Raw genomic sequence first — 19,708 nt, forward strand, 5'->3', positions numbered from 1 at the left:
TAAGTCAGGCAATATTTAGTGATAAAGCAGTGGAGATGAAATGGACTGAACTATCTAAGGTATTCACAATAGGACCTACGTATACGTATATCCATGCCAGTATATCAACATCAAATTGTGACTCCGCTGCTGGCGGTTCTCAATTCGCCAAAAAGCACCACCTTCCACTTCGAAATTACGATTTACTGGTCAGCTGAATGTACGTAAAATGCAATAACGATGAAACAATATTCCATTAACGATTGACGGAAATAATTCGTATTTCCACTTTTATAATTAATAATCAAATCACGACTTGTAAAATATATCCCTGTAATATTAAATTTTAATTCGTCGTATTTACAATGATAAATTAATATTACTGAAGAATATATCCATTTTATAGTGAAAGAAGATGACCTATTTGAAAATTTCCAATATATTAATCATTATAATTTTAATTACTCGTAATTAGTTGCTACGCTTTAGTCGATACAAATAAATCTTACGTAAAAGTAACGATTTTAGAGACTGTTTTAAAGGAATCCAAACGAACCTACTACAGGAGTTAACGTTTGAAAGAAAGCTGTTATTTCTGCTTCTTTAAGTTGTAACGATAAACAAAACAAAAGGCGCGTTGCCTTAAAAACATAAATCCCTCGACGTTAAGTATTCAGTGCTCTTAATTCCTTTCGCTTTGCAAGAATAGTCATAGACAGACAATGGCTATTAGCCTGGCCGAACGAAGGTAGTTGAAGCATGACGTTGCAGCGTCGAAAGGATTTTATAGAAAATCTTTCTGTTCCTCTGATCAGCAGAGCAATGTAAAAAGAAGGATGGAAGATTGTAAGGGAGGAAATCCGTGAACGGCGACCGGAGGACGGGAAACTTTGGTGGTTTCGCGACTCGACCGGGATTGGCGAAAACAAAATCTCGAATACGAAAGTCGAAAGGTAAACTTCTTCGGTGGAAATGTTATGTCCGCTAGTGGAGACAAGTGAATTCAATCTGAAACGCCGCGTGCCTCGTCGTCGCGGAAAGGAGACAGGAAATCGTCTAAGAATCGTTCCTGTTTTTGTACAACGGACAACGATGAAAGGGGTAGAAAGGGTGAAAAGCAAGATGTTCCTTGACCAGCAGATGTGCCTTGAGGCTTGCAGGACTTGCTGCGATGTCTAATTCTAAATGGATACAGTTTGGTATTCTACCAAATGATATCGAAACAGTGACCATTGTTTCAGTTACTCGTGTTAATATTCGTGTTATCGATGTATTTCTTACTTTGTTTAAGGGTAGATGATTTAAACATATAAGGAATGATGATATTGTATATTCTTCCTTTAGAAAAATAAGAGATGAAGCTATAGAAAAAGAGCTTCAACAACGATTGCGCTGATGTTCGGACGTGTGTGTAGAGAAACGTATATGGATAATTATTATTGTATAGCGATATGTTTTCGTTACAGATATTTGGATATTTTTCCTATGCAAAATGATAAAATTACTCACATCACGCCCAAATTATTCATTGACGGATGTATCATATATTAAAAATGGATTAAGTTAGGTAAGATTAGGTTAGATTAGGCTAGGCAACGTTATTCTACGCGATTTCCACATAGAGAACATATGGTCACGAATTATTTTCTTTTTTTCAATAAAGAAGTTTAGCGATCTATCTCTGCCATTACTAGTTGATGAAAATTCATACAAACTCGTACAGTCGCAGGAAAATCCGAAAATACGTCAAGGACGAATAATAGCATCACACTGAAATTATTAGAAACCAAGGAAAAACAGAAGTTGATATTGAGAAATATTTGCAGTGAAATATTACTGAAAACGAGGTCAATATCATTTAAGAGAAAGAATTTATATTAAATTAAATGTATCGGACAAAGTGCATTTTATTCATTCATATTGTGTATTGAAGCCCTTTTTCTATCCTAAAATGAACGATTCATTAGTCGAACTAATTAGAAATTATGATGTCTGATAATTTAAAAGAAACTAACATGTTGATATAATATTCATTTTCCATATCAAACATTTGACACTAATAATATTTGATATCATTAAAGCATTAGATATTTTCACTTTTGCAAATGATAAAACAGTTTCGCTAAATAAATCGGTTCTCACTACGTACTTTCATTAACGTCATTTAGCTCTCGAAAAAATATCAAGCAATATCACATTATTGGTTTTCGATCTCAGAGAATTTTAATTTAAAATTTCTTCGATCGAAATTCATGGAGAAGATTAATTTAATTTATAACAAAAGCTTAAAATATATTCATTAATGCGTTCGGGTCCAATTGCGATTTGTTGAAGCTTCAACGACTTGGAGGGTCGATGGTTAAAAGGATCTCATCCTAGAGAGACGACGGTTATCGCTTATGAGTGATAGACCTTTCCATTTAATGCAATGCAAATCCGGATATTTCGCAGGAAAAAGTTTCGATGCAATAGTGCCATAAATCAGCCAGTTGGCTGACTTGGGAGATTCAATTTACCGACGACGACGTAGCACGGTTTCTGCAGTTAATTAATCTTCATAATCCTATGACCGGGGCAACGTCTTAAGATACATTTCTTCCGCTATTTTTCAATGTACCAGTGATACAAGTATCGATTTGCTTTCCCTGAATATCTTTCCTACTATAAATTCAAACCTGGATAAAGTCACTGTCAACGATTTCTTCAGTTCATTTATTTGCATATATCTCGAAAATCTTTGCATTAGTCTACATTATCAAAAACGTTTCATTCGTAATTTTTTTTCAACCGATCAACCAATTCACCTAAAGACAGAAATGATAAAGAGCTTGCACAAACACGAACGTGAAACTTATTTGATATGTTTAATAAAGTAAAACAATAGAGAGTACGATTATACAGGACACGCCGATAAAAATGATTATATACGCGATTGTGGCACGTCGATTATCATGACACTCGTGTTAAATAGCTTAAAAGGTTACACGTGAACGTAATTGAACAGATGAGTCGATAACATTGATGAAAACGTCGATTTTTCCACGAGCTCCGCAATTTCCCGAGTATAATTTTCTAATAAGTCAATTTCGCACCTCGAAAATCGAAACATCTATTGGTATTAATACCAATTTCATTTCAAATGGTATTAATTTCATTTTATTCATAAGAGATATTTGCAAAGATTGGAAATTGATTTCTTCGGTGAAGTAGCTCTTCCCATTGATTCTTTCACTTGCTTACATTTTTCTAAAACTACCCTAACCTTTTGTCGCGTCTGCGTTTAAAAATGAACGAAAGCTAACGAATCTAACAAGACGAATAAATGAAAATTACGAGTCGCATTATATGTTGGAAATTGGTGATCGTGAATCCTGTTTAATAATTTATATCTCGCTAACAATAAATAATCGGCTGGGCTTCGTAAACATTTGTAAATATCGAGCAAACAATGGCAACATGTGCAGCACTGAAAATGAAATAAAATCGAAAATACGATAAGAATGAATGAGAATTTATAACATTGCAAATGTACAAATAAATCATGCGCGATGATTTTTTTACTGCGAATATATTACGTTTACTAAAGGTTAATTTAAACGTATTTAATTAAATTCCATTGAATGCAAGTAAAATATTTGAATCATTTGAAAAATGTATTGTTTTTAGAATCATAGCTACAGAGGTATCGCACGGAAGATTTTATAAATATTTTCGCGTGAAACAATGTGCATAGTTATTTTAACCAACTTTTTAATCTTCCATTATACAAATGTAGAATAAAATTACACGAAGTTAATCGTTATCACGAGTTCGACTTTGGACGAACAGAAATATCGCAATGTTTTATTATTGTTAATTATTTCTTTAACTAATTACTTTATTTAATAAAATATTTATATAGTTTATTATACAGTATCGTATTTCATCGAATAAACTATCAATAGTTTCAATAATTCTCGAATAAGATGTATAATACGTATGTTCAACGTTTAAATCAATTAACATTATTCTCTTAATATTACTATTTTAGAAAAGTATCCAATGTACGTAGCTTTCAATAAATTCAACATTATCGTTTATTCGTTCGTTTTTTCTTTTATTTGTTTTTTCGTTCGTCCGCTGTCTTTAAAACGAAAAGGGAAGAGCTGTTGGCTGTAAAAGAGGGCGTGCCGTCGCGTTTCACTACGATGAACTGACAGTTCTATCGGTTATCTAAACCGGTATCGTTTCCCCTTTTCCAGCTGGCTCTTCTTCTTCGTCTCATTTACATACGGAAAGATCGCGTGGAATAAGAAACAGATCTTGCAGAAATTACTGAATCGACTTATTCTCGAGCAACCCTTTGGTCTGACTTTCTCGAGAAACCGTTCGTTTGGTTATATTTTATCATCAGTGTCTATTTGTCACATCGGTGATGCAAGTAGGTATGTACATACTTATCTAAATATCTAACTCTATTCTTTTAATAAATATGAGTATAAGCGAAATTGAAGGATTTTTAGTTATAACAAGTTACTCGTTATTCAATACCTATTTATATATTTTGCATTTCATTTTATGTAATGGTTATGTGTTTTATAATACGTTCACCAGTTCGAAGATCGATTGTGTTATTCGTCTTAAAATTACATGAAATTCGCTTCCTATGTTTTCGAGATTACATACAATAAAACATTCTTTGTACATTTATTTAAATATATAGAAGAAGATATGGTTATCACGTAGAAATACAAACAAAAAATAACCCTTTTGACTTCATATCATTAACATTGAAAATTCTATGACAGTAACCAAATATCGGAAGTGTTGTGCTTCCTACCCTTAGAATACGAATATTTATTTATCTCATTAGTCTCAGAATCTTATTTTTCTATTGTCTTGCGTTTCTTTTTACGATAATGCATGAATGTTCGTCACTGTCGCAAATTCAAATTTTTCCTGTAATGGCAATTTCAATTTTCTGCATCACAGAAAAAAGAAAATACGGGAGACGGGAAAGTCAAAGTACCGATGAAAGGAACGTAAACAGAATCTCACGTGAAAAATAAATTGAATTTTATTTCCTGGCAATCGTATTTACACGTGCAACGCTTTACTAAACATTGCATTATTTAATATCTCATTTTCGAGAAAATTTTTTTCTGTGTAATTTTTAAAAAATTCTTAACTTCCCCCATTATATTTATTTTACCGCATTTCGATATTTTTTGGCAAATTTCATAATTCAATATCGCTACACAGACAATTGTTTACCATGCAAAATTTGAATGTATTTCTTAATTCGAAAAGACGTACATATTAATTTGCAAACAAAGGAAGGGACTTTGAATACTAGTCATGCAACATGGTATCGTAAAATCATTATCTCTATCGAACCCTCCCTCAGAGACTAAGGGATATTAACGAAATTTAGCGTCATCGCAAAACTAAGGATCTGCAGTTCGAATAGTACCATCCTGTTTGTAATTCAAGGGGCAATATCAGATTTCGCATTGATTAATTCTGGGAAGTAAATTCTCACAAAGCCTGCCGTTACGCCTAATAGGCTGTAAATACACGCAGATGCGTGGAAAGCGTGGTGGATCATACATATGCACTATATTCTCCGTTTCCTCCTGTATTTGGTTTCTGTTATTTTAAATTTATATAATATCTTAACAATTAATTGATAAATTGTTCAAAAAATTTCATTATTTTTTCTTTGTACCTTATCTATCTACCTTGTCATATCTTTTTCGTAATATTAAAAATAATGTCACGATATTAAACGAGCTTGACGAACAATTTATGTAAAAAAAACTCGCGAAGTTATAGATAACAGAAAGTCTAATTCTAGTTAAATAGCAACCTAATGAAATATCATTCGAAAATCATTATATTTAATGACTGGTTTAATGATATTTAATTGAATGCACGGAGTTAGAATTAGAACGTTTTGGAGGATTATCTCGTTGTCGAAATCTCAACATTCACATTGCTAGTCCGAGACTCGTATTGGTCTGGATTTGAGCGTGCAAATAAAATACACCTTGTCAAAAATAATCAAATGCAAATAAGCGTGTAGCATTTAAACTTTAGAGTACATCCTTTGTTTGAAATTCTTCAAGTCTGTTCACCATGTTATTGGAATCGGCCCGAAAACATTTCAATATATCGAACTCCGTAGAGTGTTAATCGATATTCGAAGCAGCGAATTTCACAGAAAGCCGGCCATTACGTCGAATAGGGTGTAAGTAAACGCGTAGGGAGCGTGCTGGATCATACATATGCACCGGTTCGTGTGTATCCTTCTCTTCGATTGCAGTTAACTTGGATCACGAGCACGGCATCCCGATGCTACCGGTCACCGTCCCCGAGGGTTCGTCCTGCAATTTAAATGACTGCGACACGCAGCAAATGTCTCTCGGGCTCGGCCAACAACACCGGCTTACCCGCAGCCTGGTCTCGGTTGGTTCCATCGTCTGCCGAATATGTCACACAAACACGTCCAAGGAGCCGCTCATTTCACCTTGTAGGTAAATGTATCATCGACCAATTGAACGGCTGGCCCATTTTACGGGACATTCATTCCTGACCATGTGCTTGCCGTGATCCCTCTTTCGTCCGAGATTCGAGATTCTAGAGAGTTTCATGGTGTACGTTCTTCGTGTTCAAGAGAATTTCAATGAGAGCTTTCAACTCTAAGCTATACCGTTTCTGGAAATCATTTCGAGGATTTAATAGCGGTATAAGCTACACTTTATATGATGTATATCGAAGACTATATTTGAAGACCAAAGTGCTTGCGATTATGTAGAAAATGTTAGATTTCGTTGAGATAGAATTTTAATAGCGGATTAATGAAATTCATTGGAATGTCTTTATTAGAATGTTTGAATTTCAGTTTTTGAATTATTATTTCACTTTTTAATGAGATTTTAATAATGACAGTGCTATGGATCATGCGATCATTAATGCACAGCAACTTCGATTAGTGTAAAACTCCCTAGAATCTCTTTTATTAAAGACACGTTTGTCTTGAGGAAATATTTGAAAAAAAAATTCGGGCTTTCAAGTAATAAACTCAAAATGAAAAGAGTGCTGCAAGCACTGTGAAAACTATTGTTGAATTTTAAAAAATGGAAATTTCTAGCCTACCTAGATATACTCGCATTTCATTCTAACTATTCTCGCACGCTAGATATTAATTTCATTTGATATTTTTGTAATGCTTTATCTCTAAGCTAATTTCAGAATTTGTTAATTCCGAAGAAGCAGACGAATTCGCGATATTTTTTACTGATTTAACAATATTACTACGTAGATTCGTGCTCGTTAGGTACGGATTTAGCACATAGATCTTGACTTAATCGCTCATTTAAAGTTAAATCGACGTTTAGAGGCGAACTAACGATTCCAATTCGCTGAAATTGAACGCGAGCTAAGGCATGTTAGTTTACCAAACACAATTTCCAAATCTTTTCACTTTTAGTATATTACGATTACGAACCATTTTAATTGCTGTGTCAATCTGTAGCCAATTAATAACAATTCAGTAACTTCGTACCTTTCTTCACATATTACAAGTCAAACAGAAAACATCAAATCAAAAGATGAGAAAATAGAATTCTTTGTAGGGAACGAGAATTTCGTTTCCTAGAAAAAACCTAAGATATCCTATATATTATAATTCCACTTCGATAGGATTTATCGAAATTTGTTAATGACAGACCTCTGACGCAAATCGCTCAATATATTCCATCCATGTTTTAACGTCGGCCATCATTTTTAAACGTCTTTCGAGATAAAAAATGCGAGTGTACACTTGTAAAAATTTCGCCTTAATAGCTCGAAAATTCCGCCGTTGCTCGCTAATTATCTGGCTACTTTACGAGCAATGAAATTTCACCGATGTGAAGTTCATCCGGAGCGCCAATATTGAATCGCGTAAGCGCATAAACTTATTAAACTCAGCCTTAAAATGGGGTAGTCCATTTCTCTGCCACTTGCTATTCCCACATTTACAATGTCCGGCAGGATAGGCAAACAATTTTGCAAGTAAAATTCCGGGGCCGTGAATCCTAATTAATCCTCGCGTTGCCCGATTAAGTAATGATTATCCTGTGTCAACTAATTACTACGAAATCCCATCAACGTTGAGCAGACGACGTTGTTTGAAATTCAAGGACGCCAGGCCTTTCGAAACTAATTCATTAACTACCGACGCGATCTCTGTTACCTCGGACGAGACTAATGTCTAATTGAGGATTTGAAGTGGTAGACTTTGCGAGTGGTTAGATTTCGTTAGTCGAAAAATTGATACTTTAGAAGTCATAAACAGCTTTTCCTCTTAGAGATGAAAAAAAAAAACGATTCATGGAACGAATGTGACCGATAAGCCTCTTTTGATAAAATAGAAATTTAGCAAATAAATTAGTTTCTACATGGCTTGCTAATACGATGGAATACTTACTATATCGTGATTTGTTTAAACGAAAGTCGAAACAGGTGGCAAACACTCCAATGCTGGGAACAATTCCTATTGGTAGAAATGAATCCTTTCAGAATTATACTCACAAATTTATCGAATGCAATGACGTGCACGTTTGCCGATAGATATGTACATTTCACTAACGCGTATTTTCACAAGACTAAAATAATCACGTCAAACACGGGTCGCCGATACGTTAATCGCGTACCTTGAACCACAGTATTATTCTCTGTCTCTCGTGCAAAACGACGCTAGAACTAGATTTCAGCTAACCAATTGGTCGTACTAGCTTTTGCCAAGTAATAGATATAAAATACGAGGGAAATACTCTCAATTTTTGACAATTTCCATGGAAATCCGAAACACGGCGAAGATAACTTCAGAGTTAACAATTGTAAACTAGTGAGACAGCCCTGTGTTAGAAGAATCTAAAGATTATACTACGATTTTATATCATATAATAATGATACTTCTGTATGTAGATCCTGAATATTAACACTTTTGTTCCTAAGCAAAAGACTTTTAAAGAAAATGAACGAATTGTGGCGGAACTTGTGGCAAAACGTTCCCTTGGGTCTCATTTAACAACCACCGCGTTTCCTTGGAATTAGATTTCTTTAGTGGAAGAGGGGAACGCGATCACGGAGTAAAAATTAGAATCATTCTTCTTTCCTTTTAACAGCCCCAACGATGCTCACGAGGTAAATCTATGAACATTATCCCCGCTATAAATCGTTTCAATAAAACACAGTACTGATGAGACGATCCCTTATTCGCAATTGGTAGCTCCGTTTGCACGAACCGCTTGCTTACCGCAACCTTGCAACCCCGCGATGCTTCTAACCCTTCTTAATCGAATTGAGAACACGTCCCGGTGTTCTACAATTTTAATCTCGCCGCAGCAACCCGCTAAAGTCACCCACAGTGGGACACCCACAGTGTTTTCAATGTGTGAATAAAAATCTCAGCGGTGCGCTATGCCTCTCTCCGCTTTTTATTTCCCTTTTCTTCCTTTCTCCCCTTTTTCTAGCCTGGTTTTGCCTGTTTTCACCCGTTTCCCTTCAGCCACCTGCCATTTACTCTCTCTCTCTCTCTCTCTCTCTCTCTCTACTCTTTCCACGCTTCCCTTGGCCGTTTATTTCCCGCGCCCTCTGCTTCCCTGCTCCTCTTCCCGCCCGGAGTGACACGCCGCGAGAAACTTAACTCACCGGTGGCCCTCGCGAGAATTCTCGTGGAATGACACGCGTATCGCGCGACCTATTTCTTTCCTTCGTTCGTCCCACGGCTTCGTCCAACGTTGCGTCACCTTGCCGTCGCGTTCTTGTGTCTGAAAGCGCCGCGACGCGTCTAAGGGCCCGTCAAGAGCGTTCGTCTGTTACATGTACACATTTACATTCGTACGTGTACGTTTACGTAACACTTTCGTACGTTTATGTCGAGGCGCGTCGCCATTATTTAATCTCGTGGCGTTGTGTAACTCGAATGCGCGATGAGTCGAACAAAAGTGACAGGACGAGTCCGCGAGCCTGTTCACGTGGATTAACAGAAGCCCACGTGCACGCTGACCTGCTTATGCAATTCGTCATTGAGATTAGTACGGTCGCGATGGATCCCTTGCGAGAGCTGCGTTTGAGCCCTATCTATGTCTGGATTAGAATCGGATCGGACATATACTCGGCACGAGAGACGGCTACAAATCTCAGAGGAGTCTTTCTTGAATACGTGATTGATTTTAATAGGTCTTGCGGTAGGCTTCGATATGGCTGCTTTTCGTCGGAGTGAGGGAGAAATCTCAGATGAATGGCGCGAGTTAGATTTGTACTAGGTTGTCGGAAAAGTTATTTCGTTTTATGAGGAAACAATAGACGTACAACGTTTTTTTGTTTTATATTATTTTGTCAAATTAAGTACAATCCATTTTGTTCTGTTGAGATAAACATTTCACAGACTTGGTTTTACATTTGTATGAAGGTGCACTGTTGTAAAAAACACGTTTGCGAAAGAAAGACACTTTTCGGATAATCTAATATATTATTAGTAAGATAGATGGCTCGCAAAAGTCTTTGTACATTTATCACAGAGAACTCTTATTTGTACGTACTGTACGCGTGATAGAACATTTCGAAATTTCATTCGCCATAATGAGACGCGAATGATATGACTTTATTGACAAAAGTTTAACCGAATCTGATCTGGATTCAAAAATGCAATTATTTATCCATTCATCGTTGTGGAAATTGAGCATTCCATTTCAAAGCAGCGAATTATACCTAGTCGACTTAATATGAGTAGCATATGAGATCAAAACTTCTTCTAGTAATCGATTAATCGCAATCGTTGTTTTACGGGTATTAGCTTGAAAGTATAGGCTCGTATAAAGATTAGATGTAGCATTTATCTGTTCAGTAATAATAAGAACTAAGATTGTTTGTAACCTCCATGAAACAGGTTAATACACATATCTTCCGAAGTTAGTCGAAGTAGTTAGACGAAGTTCCGCAAAAGTAGCGCACAGTTTACGTTACAAATGTATAATGTCGAGTCAATTAGTCTTCTAACTTTATTACACTTGTTACTATAACGACAAATTCTTGTGTAAATTCTTGTCTGAAACCTGATCTCTGTACCTTTTAATTTAGTTTCAAAAGACACCGGCCTTTTTTGTCCGCAAACTTGATCCGCCACTTACGTTACAATGTTAAAAACTAACGTGGTCTCGTTCGCATAAGATCCCCACGAACAACACAAAGAGATCCTAATAATGCGTTAAGTATATTAAACATATCAAACATCCGTGCAAAATATATAACGATGAAGCAATTTAAATTACGAAAAAAAAAGAATAGAAGAAAAAACGAAAGCAAAGAGCAAGTTACATGAAACGCGTTCTAAAGGAGTAGAGCAAGTTAATGGAAACGTTATCTACGTGCAGCACCTCAAGCAAAATAGAAAAATCACTGTTCGTACACACGAGGTGCGTTTTTCCCTGTCTTCCCATTTACTTCTTTTTTTAGAATTTTTTTCGAGTTTTCTTTTACACGGCCGTCTCGTCGGAGAAGACTGAAAGGGCTGAATAATAGGTACGCTGAATTCTTTAAACGCATCTCGTTTCCTGGCCAGCTATGAAATCGCGGACGCGCGTAAGTAATGAAACGCATATTTAAAATTCTCTTCGCGATACAGAGACCGAGAGAAACCGACGAGCCGTGGAATGTCATCCGCATGGATGTTTAGAGTTTGTTTGTCCAGGAACAGTATTCTCCGACTGAAATGGATTAATTAACTTGGACGACCTACGCGGTAAGGGATCATCCGCTCCATAACGTAAATATACATACAGAACGTACTTCACATTTACGCGGTGGAAAGTAATTCATTCGAGTCTCGTGTGAACGATCGTAACGTTCTATCATCTTTTTCTCTTAATTTCTGCGCGCCTTGTTTATCCGTAACCTACTTCGTTCATGGTAAATAGAAACGGTCTGAATGGGATTAAATGGTTTCAGTTTGAAATTGAAAAACCGAAATGCGCAAAATGAAATCGTGTAACTACAGAGTAAAATAAGACCATTGGAATAAACTACTTTACCACTTTGCAGGTTTTACGTGAACATTAGTTTGCGGTTTGACGCGACGGTTCTTACCTGTAATATAAAATACACATTTGTGTTAATTGTTAATTGCGTGCATATATAAATTTGTTTCTGCTATTCATACTGATAACTTGGAAAAGCTTTTACTCCATTTATGAAACTTGTCAATTTTTCTAGCAAGTTTAGTTAGAATGTGGATAAAGAATTTATTAAGGTCAGGAAAGATAATTAGTATTTATTTTTCTTAGAAAGAAATCGCTAGATGTTGAAACTAACTGGTTGTACAAATTTCCACACATTCAGAGATATTTCATAATAATAATAATAATGTTCGAGACAGAGTTGAAATTGAAAAGATGAAGTGGAACGTTTGGAACGCGAGAATAAAATGTACGATTAAAAAGACGATTGAAACCGGGAGAACCTCGTCGCATTACGTCACTTAATCATCGTGAAAGTTTATAATGTAAAATTATACAAGCATGTTTGTTATTAATTTCACAAGCGTCTCTCTGCTACACATTCATTAATAATAACCGGGGAAAAAATGTGGATCTATCTGCTCCGCTTGCTATTTCAAACCAGACATCCATTTAGTTTAAGTCAACCTCCTCGTATCTTCAATAGACACACGCTAGAACTGCTTATACGGTAAATTTCCCTAGCAAAACAGAAGCACATCTCGTCTTTTTGTATCAGCCGGCTTCCAACTCGCATGACGAAGTCCGCTCGAACTATGGCAAGTATAAATTTCGCAGACTTTACGTGATTCAGCTTATTCAACGGTGTCTTTCGGCGGGTACTCGCTTGAAAGAACCATCTTAACCTACTAAAGTAGGCAAACATGCTTCCGACGAAGTTGAATAAGATGCGTTTCACCAGGCGGCGAAACGACGCTCCCGTAGCAGCGTAATTTTAACACCTGCCGTGAGAATTATGGTGTTAAAAAGGGTGGTCTTGCATGAAAACATGTTCGGGAACACGGAAACGAATAATTCGAGAAACGCGCTCTCGAAGTGATTAAAGACGCTCGGTTCGTGGAAACTAAAAAAGAAAAGAAAATAGAGGAAAAAGAAAGAAATTCTCATAGAATCAAATGAAAAGAGAAAGAGAGAACTAAGAGAGCGTGTGAAACGTAAGACAACTGTCGCATGCAAATCTCTTTCGCTGAATGGTCGCGATCGTAATTTTCAAACTTACTGAACTTCTCTTCTTATTCGAATGTTACTGTGAAATATAAGGAGTCTGAATACTCCAGAAGGAAATAAGATCGAGCGCAGACCGTGATGTATGCGCGAACACTTTTATTATGCGAATTTGCGACACGTTCGTAAAATGCAAGATTCAATCGACCGTCGATTCGTTGAGAAAAATGTGACGACGATATCGTTACGAGCAAAGAACTAGCTTACTTTTCGCCTCCATCTGTCCCAGATGACGATATAAATAATATTTAATCGAAATAAATTGTTCCTTCTATCCGTTGGATTTGTCCTTAAATCACGCTCCAAACTTGCAATGAAACAAGTATTTAATGACAGTCATAGAAACTGGATCAACCAGTAATGCTCGAAGCACGTGACTCGTGCAGGTCAGAGTGTTTCATAACTAAATTCACACAAGTTTCACAAGTTTTCAAAGTAGATTTTCTTAGAAATGAAGCTTCCAACATAATTTTGTCATTCTTGATTTTCATCTTATTCTGGACCATAGAATCCTCTCCTGGCTTTGCTGGCACAACGAAGTTTAGCATAGGCGTATACCGCGGAACAGCTGGTTGGTGATAGATGCTCTTGCAGGTAGAGTAGTATCGATCGCCAAAGTTCTGTGTAGGATGGCATGCGTTTTTCACGGACAATTCTAATTAATTCCGAATGTCCAAAGCTGCCAACTGCCTGGTTTAAACGACGTCCACTCTGTGGTCAGTTAGCGGTGACACCAGCGGTTACTTTCTCCAAAATAATTCATAGCGACTACCTGACCTCTGCGGTCATTTCTGAGGGACTTCCTTCCGGTCTAAACTACTACTTAGACACTGCCAATCTCGAAACAGTAACAGGAAGTAATCTATTAAGCCACGAGTTTTATTTTGGTAGTACTTTACTTGATAGAAGAACACACTGTTACGGTGAAATTGGGATGTAGGAAAATTTCCATATTCAAGCAAATAATTCTATTCTATCAAAAAAATAATAATATAAATAATAATAATAATAATAAAATAATAAATAATAATAAAATAATAATTCTATTCTATCGAAAAATTCTATCAATCCCGACCGCGGAACGAAAGATTCTAGTAATAAAAAACATCGTAAGGACAGCAGGAAAAAGACTCTAAGGACGTAAAAGCAACGTGAGAACACCAGAGAAAGGTACTGTAGCGATAAAAGGAACAGTATAAGGATATGAGAAAATTGGCTTCTACGTCACATTTGTCAGAAATTTGAGAATGGAATTAGGCGTTGCTCGGTGTACGTTTCAACTTGCGCGAGATACGCTGCATACGACCGGAATATAGTATGTATAACAAATAATAAGAATAAAAGATCGCACAAACCTACGTCTTTTGTCAGTTTTTTATTCTTTTCCTCTAGTTTATGCTATTTTAATTATAAACTTTCTGACCATATATTCTTATATGTAAAGCTTTTACTCTCTTAGTTATAGGAAAAGCCAATATATGCTTGACAGACGGAAATTCCACAGACAAAAAACACTTCATTTTGCGAAAATACTAAATCTTTGTCATGTACATGAAATACTTTCTCAATGCTGTTTGCTATACTTATATATTTTCCTAGAATGAAACATAATTTGTGTAGATGCAAAGGATCGCTGGCTTACGTGCATTTAGCATGTTTGGAAAGATGGTTGAATCAGTCGTGCCGATCTTATTGCGAATTATGCCGTTATCACTTCAATGTTATCGAAACACCTCGTTATCGATGGTAAGCATCAAATTTCAGAATTCCATATTTTAAGATTGTAATTACGCGCGTTTTGCTCGTTCGAGGTTTGATTCCCTGAACGATTAAGAATTAAGTACCGACGCTATAAAAGTTTTCAAAACGAAAATAAAAAAAGAAATAATATTGCTAGCGTGGTAATGATTATCCAATGAATTGTGGTTTAAATTAAAATAAATGTGGAATATTTGATGAAAGATACTCGATTTTGCATAGAAAATAACACATGACATTCAACTTGTTTTCGACCTGTATAGTGATCACTTTTATGGGAACCTTCAGGCCAGAATCGTTGAGGATATGGATTACTCACCCCAGGAATCGTAGAAACATACAGTCAGATTTGCTTATCTTCACATTACTTTCCGTCGTTACTGTGGGTTTGGTAACAGTTTGTCTCTTAGGTGAGTCAACTTGCAATAACAAATAGCGAAGCAAAATTACGGTAAAATTTACGTTTATTTCGCGTACATACGTAGATTAAAATTTGACACTCTGACTGCGATAAAATTATAACTGAAAATACGTTAATTACGTTTATACGCCTGTTAAAACGTAGGTATGCAATATTTCGTCATCGAGGGAAATAAGATTGGAATTTCCAAACTCTGGACAAGAGGAGCTATATGGTTTTTTCTCACCATCGTGGTACTGGGTTACATTACAACGGTCTATTTACTCGGGAAGGTAATTATATTTTTAATTCAAAATATGTATGTATGTAACATCGCCGCACATAAAGGGAAATGTTACTTTCTACCTCAGTATCATAAGTAGACTGGGGATGTTTATGCATTTATGGAAAATTTAAAGATTTAAAACGAAAACTTAGAAATGTAAAGATGCAGAAATGTGAAGAATATACAAATATGTAAAAATATATGAAATATTCAAAATCAAATATTAGTTAAATTCCATTCGATTTACGGTTGTTTAGAAAAATATAAATTTTCTTAAAATCCCTAAACTAATCACAAATATTTTAACCCAAAGCATCGTTTGAATCCAAGATCATTTTTTTTAAAACAATATAAAATTTGATAATCTCCTACTTCCTCAAACCGATTGCTTTGTGGCAATAAATATTCACAATATCAGCTCTTCCATTGACTGATTACGTTTCTTTAAATAATTACTTTATCTCATTTTGCTTCTATCTGTAATGAAAACCGCCCTTAAAAGACGTACGGCGTAGATCTATACACATAAGCATTAACCAGTATTATAATAAAACGTATTTAACTCCTGTTTGCCATCCCCAGCGACGGGTCGCGTTCTTGCAATTAACCGACCGGCTGTTGCTGAGTTAGCTTTGTAAGCAACCGGTAAATCTGATAATAAATTCTCCATTTATTCCGTGACACAATGGACTCAGTTTTCTGAATACGTACACGAAAAAAGCGATTACCGTGCCAAAACAGTGGGTATTTTAAACATTCTTGGACGAAGTACCTTCTCGAGATGTACTATTTTATTTCTCAGTTTAACAGACGATAGCACGCCATATATATATTTATAGACAGCAATGCTAATTACAATAAGTAACGCGATTCCTAACAAATTTTTTAATGGCCCCGGCGTAATCTCGAGAACTTGAGAAATTTTTTTGTGTCAGCCACGGACTGATCTTTCGCAGAAATTCTAGGCATATTCTTGCCGCGAGTAATCCTTTTAATGGTACCGCGTCTCACTTTTTCTTTCTCGCAACTGTAAATCCATCCGGTGTATTCGCGAGGTGGCCAGACGGAAACTCGTGACTCATCACCTTTGTTCTTATCGGGTCTTGACGTGTTTCGCTTAAACATACGAATATTTTATAGGGAGAATAATAGAACTTGTTCCGATTTTGACAAATACAGAGGCTCATGAAAGTACTCGAATAATTGTAGCTAGCTTTGATGAACATAATTATGCACGTTGTGTGCCAATGAAATTTTAAAAGGTTTCATACACCTAATAAATGCAATATATAGATACATGAAAGTTGTCTGTGATAAGTGTACCTTCATCCTCCACGCGTATAAAAATTCGAGAATCACAACAAAGTTGAAGAAAGCAGAAATAGCAGTCGAAGGAAATCTAAGTTCAATCTAAAACAACTCTGTCGTTATTAAATACACCTGTTACTGTTAAATTCCACACATTAGAACCTGTGCAGACCCAACGTCCCAACGCAAATACGGAAATCACGAATGGAAGCCTTGTTTACCACAATTCGATCATAATCTCCGTTACTGGAATGACTGCATAGCCATAAGCCAGGGGGGTTAAAAGACTTTCCTGCCAGGGAAACGCAATTATCCCGGAACGAGGCGTCTCTGAAAAGCAGCGACGCGTTTCCAAATTCGTTTCCGCCCGAGGAACGAACCTGGTTTCCCCTGAGGTAAACGTAGCCCGCGTTTTATTCACGCCCGTTGTTTCTTCGCGAGAATTTTCAAGCTCACGACGCCGAGTGTATCGAGTATTTCGTTCGAGGGTAAAAATATCGCAGCGGTTGTCGCTAGAGACACGGCGCATTTCGAGGTAGCTCCGAGGCAGGTCTAGGTCGACGGCCTTTTACGATGCGCCCGTGTGGTGGCTGCGACTGTCTTTCGCGGTTTATGTTTATGCGACACGATTCCGCCGACCCAGATAACAAGCTGCCTCGGAGCAGATGCATTAAGTCGCGGCCCGAGAGGTGAAACAGGTGAGTCAACGCTTGGCTGCGTGAATGGAACGCGTCAGCCAAGTGAACCGGAACAAACGTGCCGCGACACACTCTTTCTGGCTAAGAAAATAACGCGAAAGACATGCGAAGGCGTGCATTTGGTAAATGGAACGACAGCTATCCGGTTAATAAAGTTTGTCGCTGACTGGTTTTCTTCCTCGTAGGACACGGTTCGATTATTTCTAATTTTAAACAAAATTCCACGATGATAGTACATGTCCGCGGAGAACACTGGTGGTAGAAAAGAAAGGAAATTTCTGCAATGAAATTTTTGGCTGGTCTTCAGTGTTTGGTAAAATAGAATAGGATATTAGAATGTATATATGAAACAGCAAATTTCGTTTGCGTTTTCTGTAGAATCTTCTGTGTAAGATATATTTATATTTGCAACTTTTGATATTTGAGTATCGAAAGGGAAGAGAATGCACAGAGAAGTGAAGGAATTTGAAAAGACATCCTCGCGATCTTAAAGAGAAACAAACTTAGCTGAGAGAATATCGGTGCGTAAAGTAGCTGAGACGATCAATGGCAAATTGCCTTTGTGTGTCTTCACTGTAACGCATCGATCGACTCTTATAAAAGTTATTTCTCAATGTAACGCACTAGAAACTACGATTCCCATAACTTCTCAGAGATTTAAGAAAGATAAAGCGGAAGAAGGGAAACATCGATGAAAATTTCCAACGTACAATCGAGTTGATGTCTAAAGAAGACAATCGCTTTGAGGCAGAAAATTACACGTCAGTTTCTGACTATATTTCTTGAGTACAGCTCGGTCCGAGTTCTCGAGTTTACAAAGAAGAAAGCTGTTATAAAATTGCCTCGACTAGAAGGCGGGACAAAGTAACGAAGACACGAAGAACGTGAAAGACAAAAAAAATGGAGGAAAAGGGCAAGAAGAAAGGAGTAAAAAGAGCAGCAAGATATTGAAAAACGAAAGAGCTGGCCGTACCAGGAATCGCTAGCAGTTCCTTTCATCCTTTGGATCTTGACTACGGTTGATAGAAGCTGTAAAAATATAGCGAACTCGCGGTGGAATTTCTGCTGTCGCTTTATACTTGATATTACATGGTTTACGTCCAATGTTTCATGATATTGGACACCGATAGCTGATAACAAAATATCTAATAACTTGCACCCTCACGTATACTGTTTATTTGTCGGAGCAGTAGTTAACTCGAAACTATCGATAATGTCGAAAATATTTCACATATAAATCGAATGATCTTCTTCTACAGATGCATCATACGATATCGTTAATTTTAAGAGAGAGAGAGAGAGCATACGAAAGTCAATTTCGTTTTTTAAATGTCTCATATTTTTTAAACGCACTCGTCCACCCAGCTCGATATTCTCCCCAAAAGGTATTAACTTGTTCACGTGAAAAATCTTTAATTTAGATGATATTCCACATTCATACTATGAAGAGGTTTACGATAAATTTCATCAAATGGTATGAGATACTTTTCATAGCACATATAGTGTAACATTTATAGTAGGAAATTAGGAGAATCTAACTGTGCTGTTCCACGTTTCATCTTCAAAAAATTACGAAATAAATTTCCATTCCATTGGGATGTTCTAGAAACCTTCAGAGTTCTTAATAATAATTGGAGAAAAAAACATACAAGTTTGCGTTCGAAAGCAAAACAATGTTTTTAAAATTCAAAACGAATTGCTTTCATATAGTAAATTTCAAATACTATTGATACCCACGAATGATCGGATATTCGTTATGGAATCTACTGTACGAAAGTGTACAAAATATTTCATTCCAATTTAATATATATAAAATGACACAGATGTGTTTGTATCGTTACGATACTAAACAATGCTATTTGGAAAAATTTGAGAAATTTTCCGATTCTACAAAAACACTCTTAATCCCTTAGAGAAAACATTTCTCAATTTCAATTCCCATCACATAATTCCATTTGTTTCTCGATACCACGATCATTACGGAAAATACGTATAAAGTAACAGATTACAG

At 36.4% G+C, this 19,708-nt stretch overlaps 2 protein-coding genes across 2 annotated transcripts in view; one reads left to right on the forward strand and one right to left on the reverse strand.

The window, feature by feature from the left end:
• LOC117165029 (uncharacterized) overlaps positions 1 to 19,708 on the forward strand; it is a 474,023-nt gene that overhangs the window by 258,097 nt on the left and 196,218 nt on the right. Inside the window, exons 1-3 of the mRNA XM_076623413.1 lie at positions 14,800 to 14,993; positions 15,269 to 15,415; positions 15,571 to 15,698. Of these exons, the coding sequence (XP_076479528.1) occupies positions 14,966 to 14,993; positions 15,269 to 15,415; positions 15,571 to 15,698 (303 nt within the window). The 5' untranslated portion in view covers positions 14,800 to 14,965. Of the gene's footprint in view, positions 14,994 to 15,268; positions 15,416 to 15,570; positions 15,699 to 19,708 lie in introns of the transcript that reaches the window.
• Positions 1 to 19,708, reverse strand: part of dpr1 (defective proboscis extension response 1) — a 443,679-nt gene that overhangs the window by 211,136 nt on the left and 212,835 nt on the right. The gene's annotated exons all lie outside the window — the stretch shown is intronic.

This window comes from Bombus vancouverensis, chromosome 12 (assembly GCF_051014615.1).
Source record: "Bombus vancouverensis nearcticus chromosome 12, iyBomVanc1_principal, whole genome shotgun sequence".
In the NCBI taxonomy this organism is placed as follows: domain Eukaryota; kingdom Metazoa; phylum Arthropoda; class Insecta; order Hymenoptera; family Apidae; genus Bombus; species Bombus vancouverensis.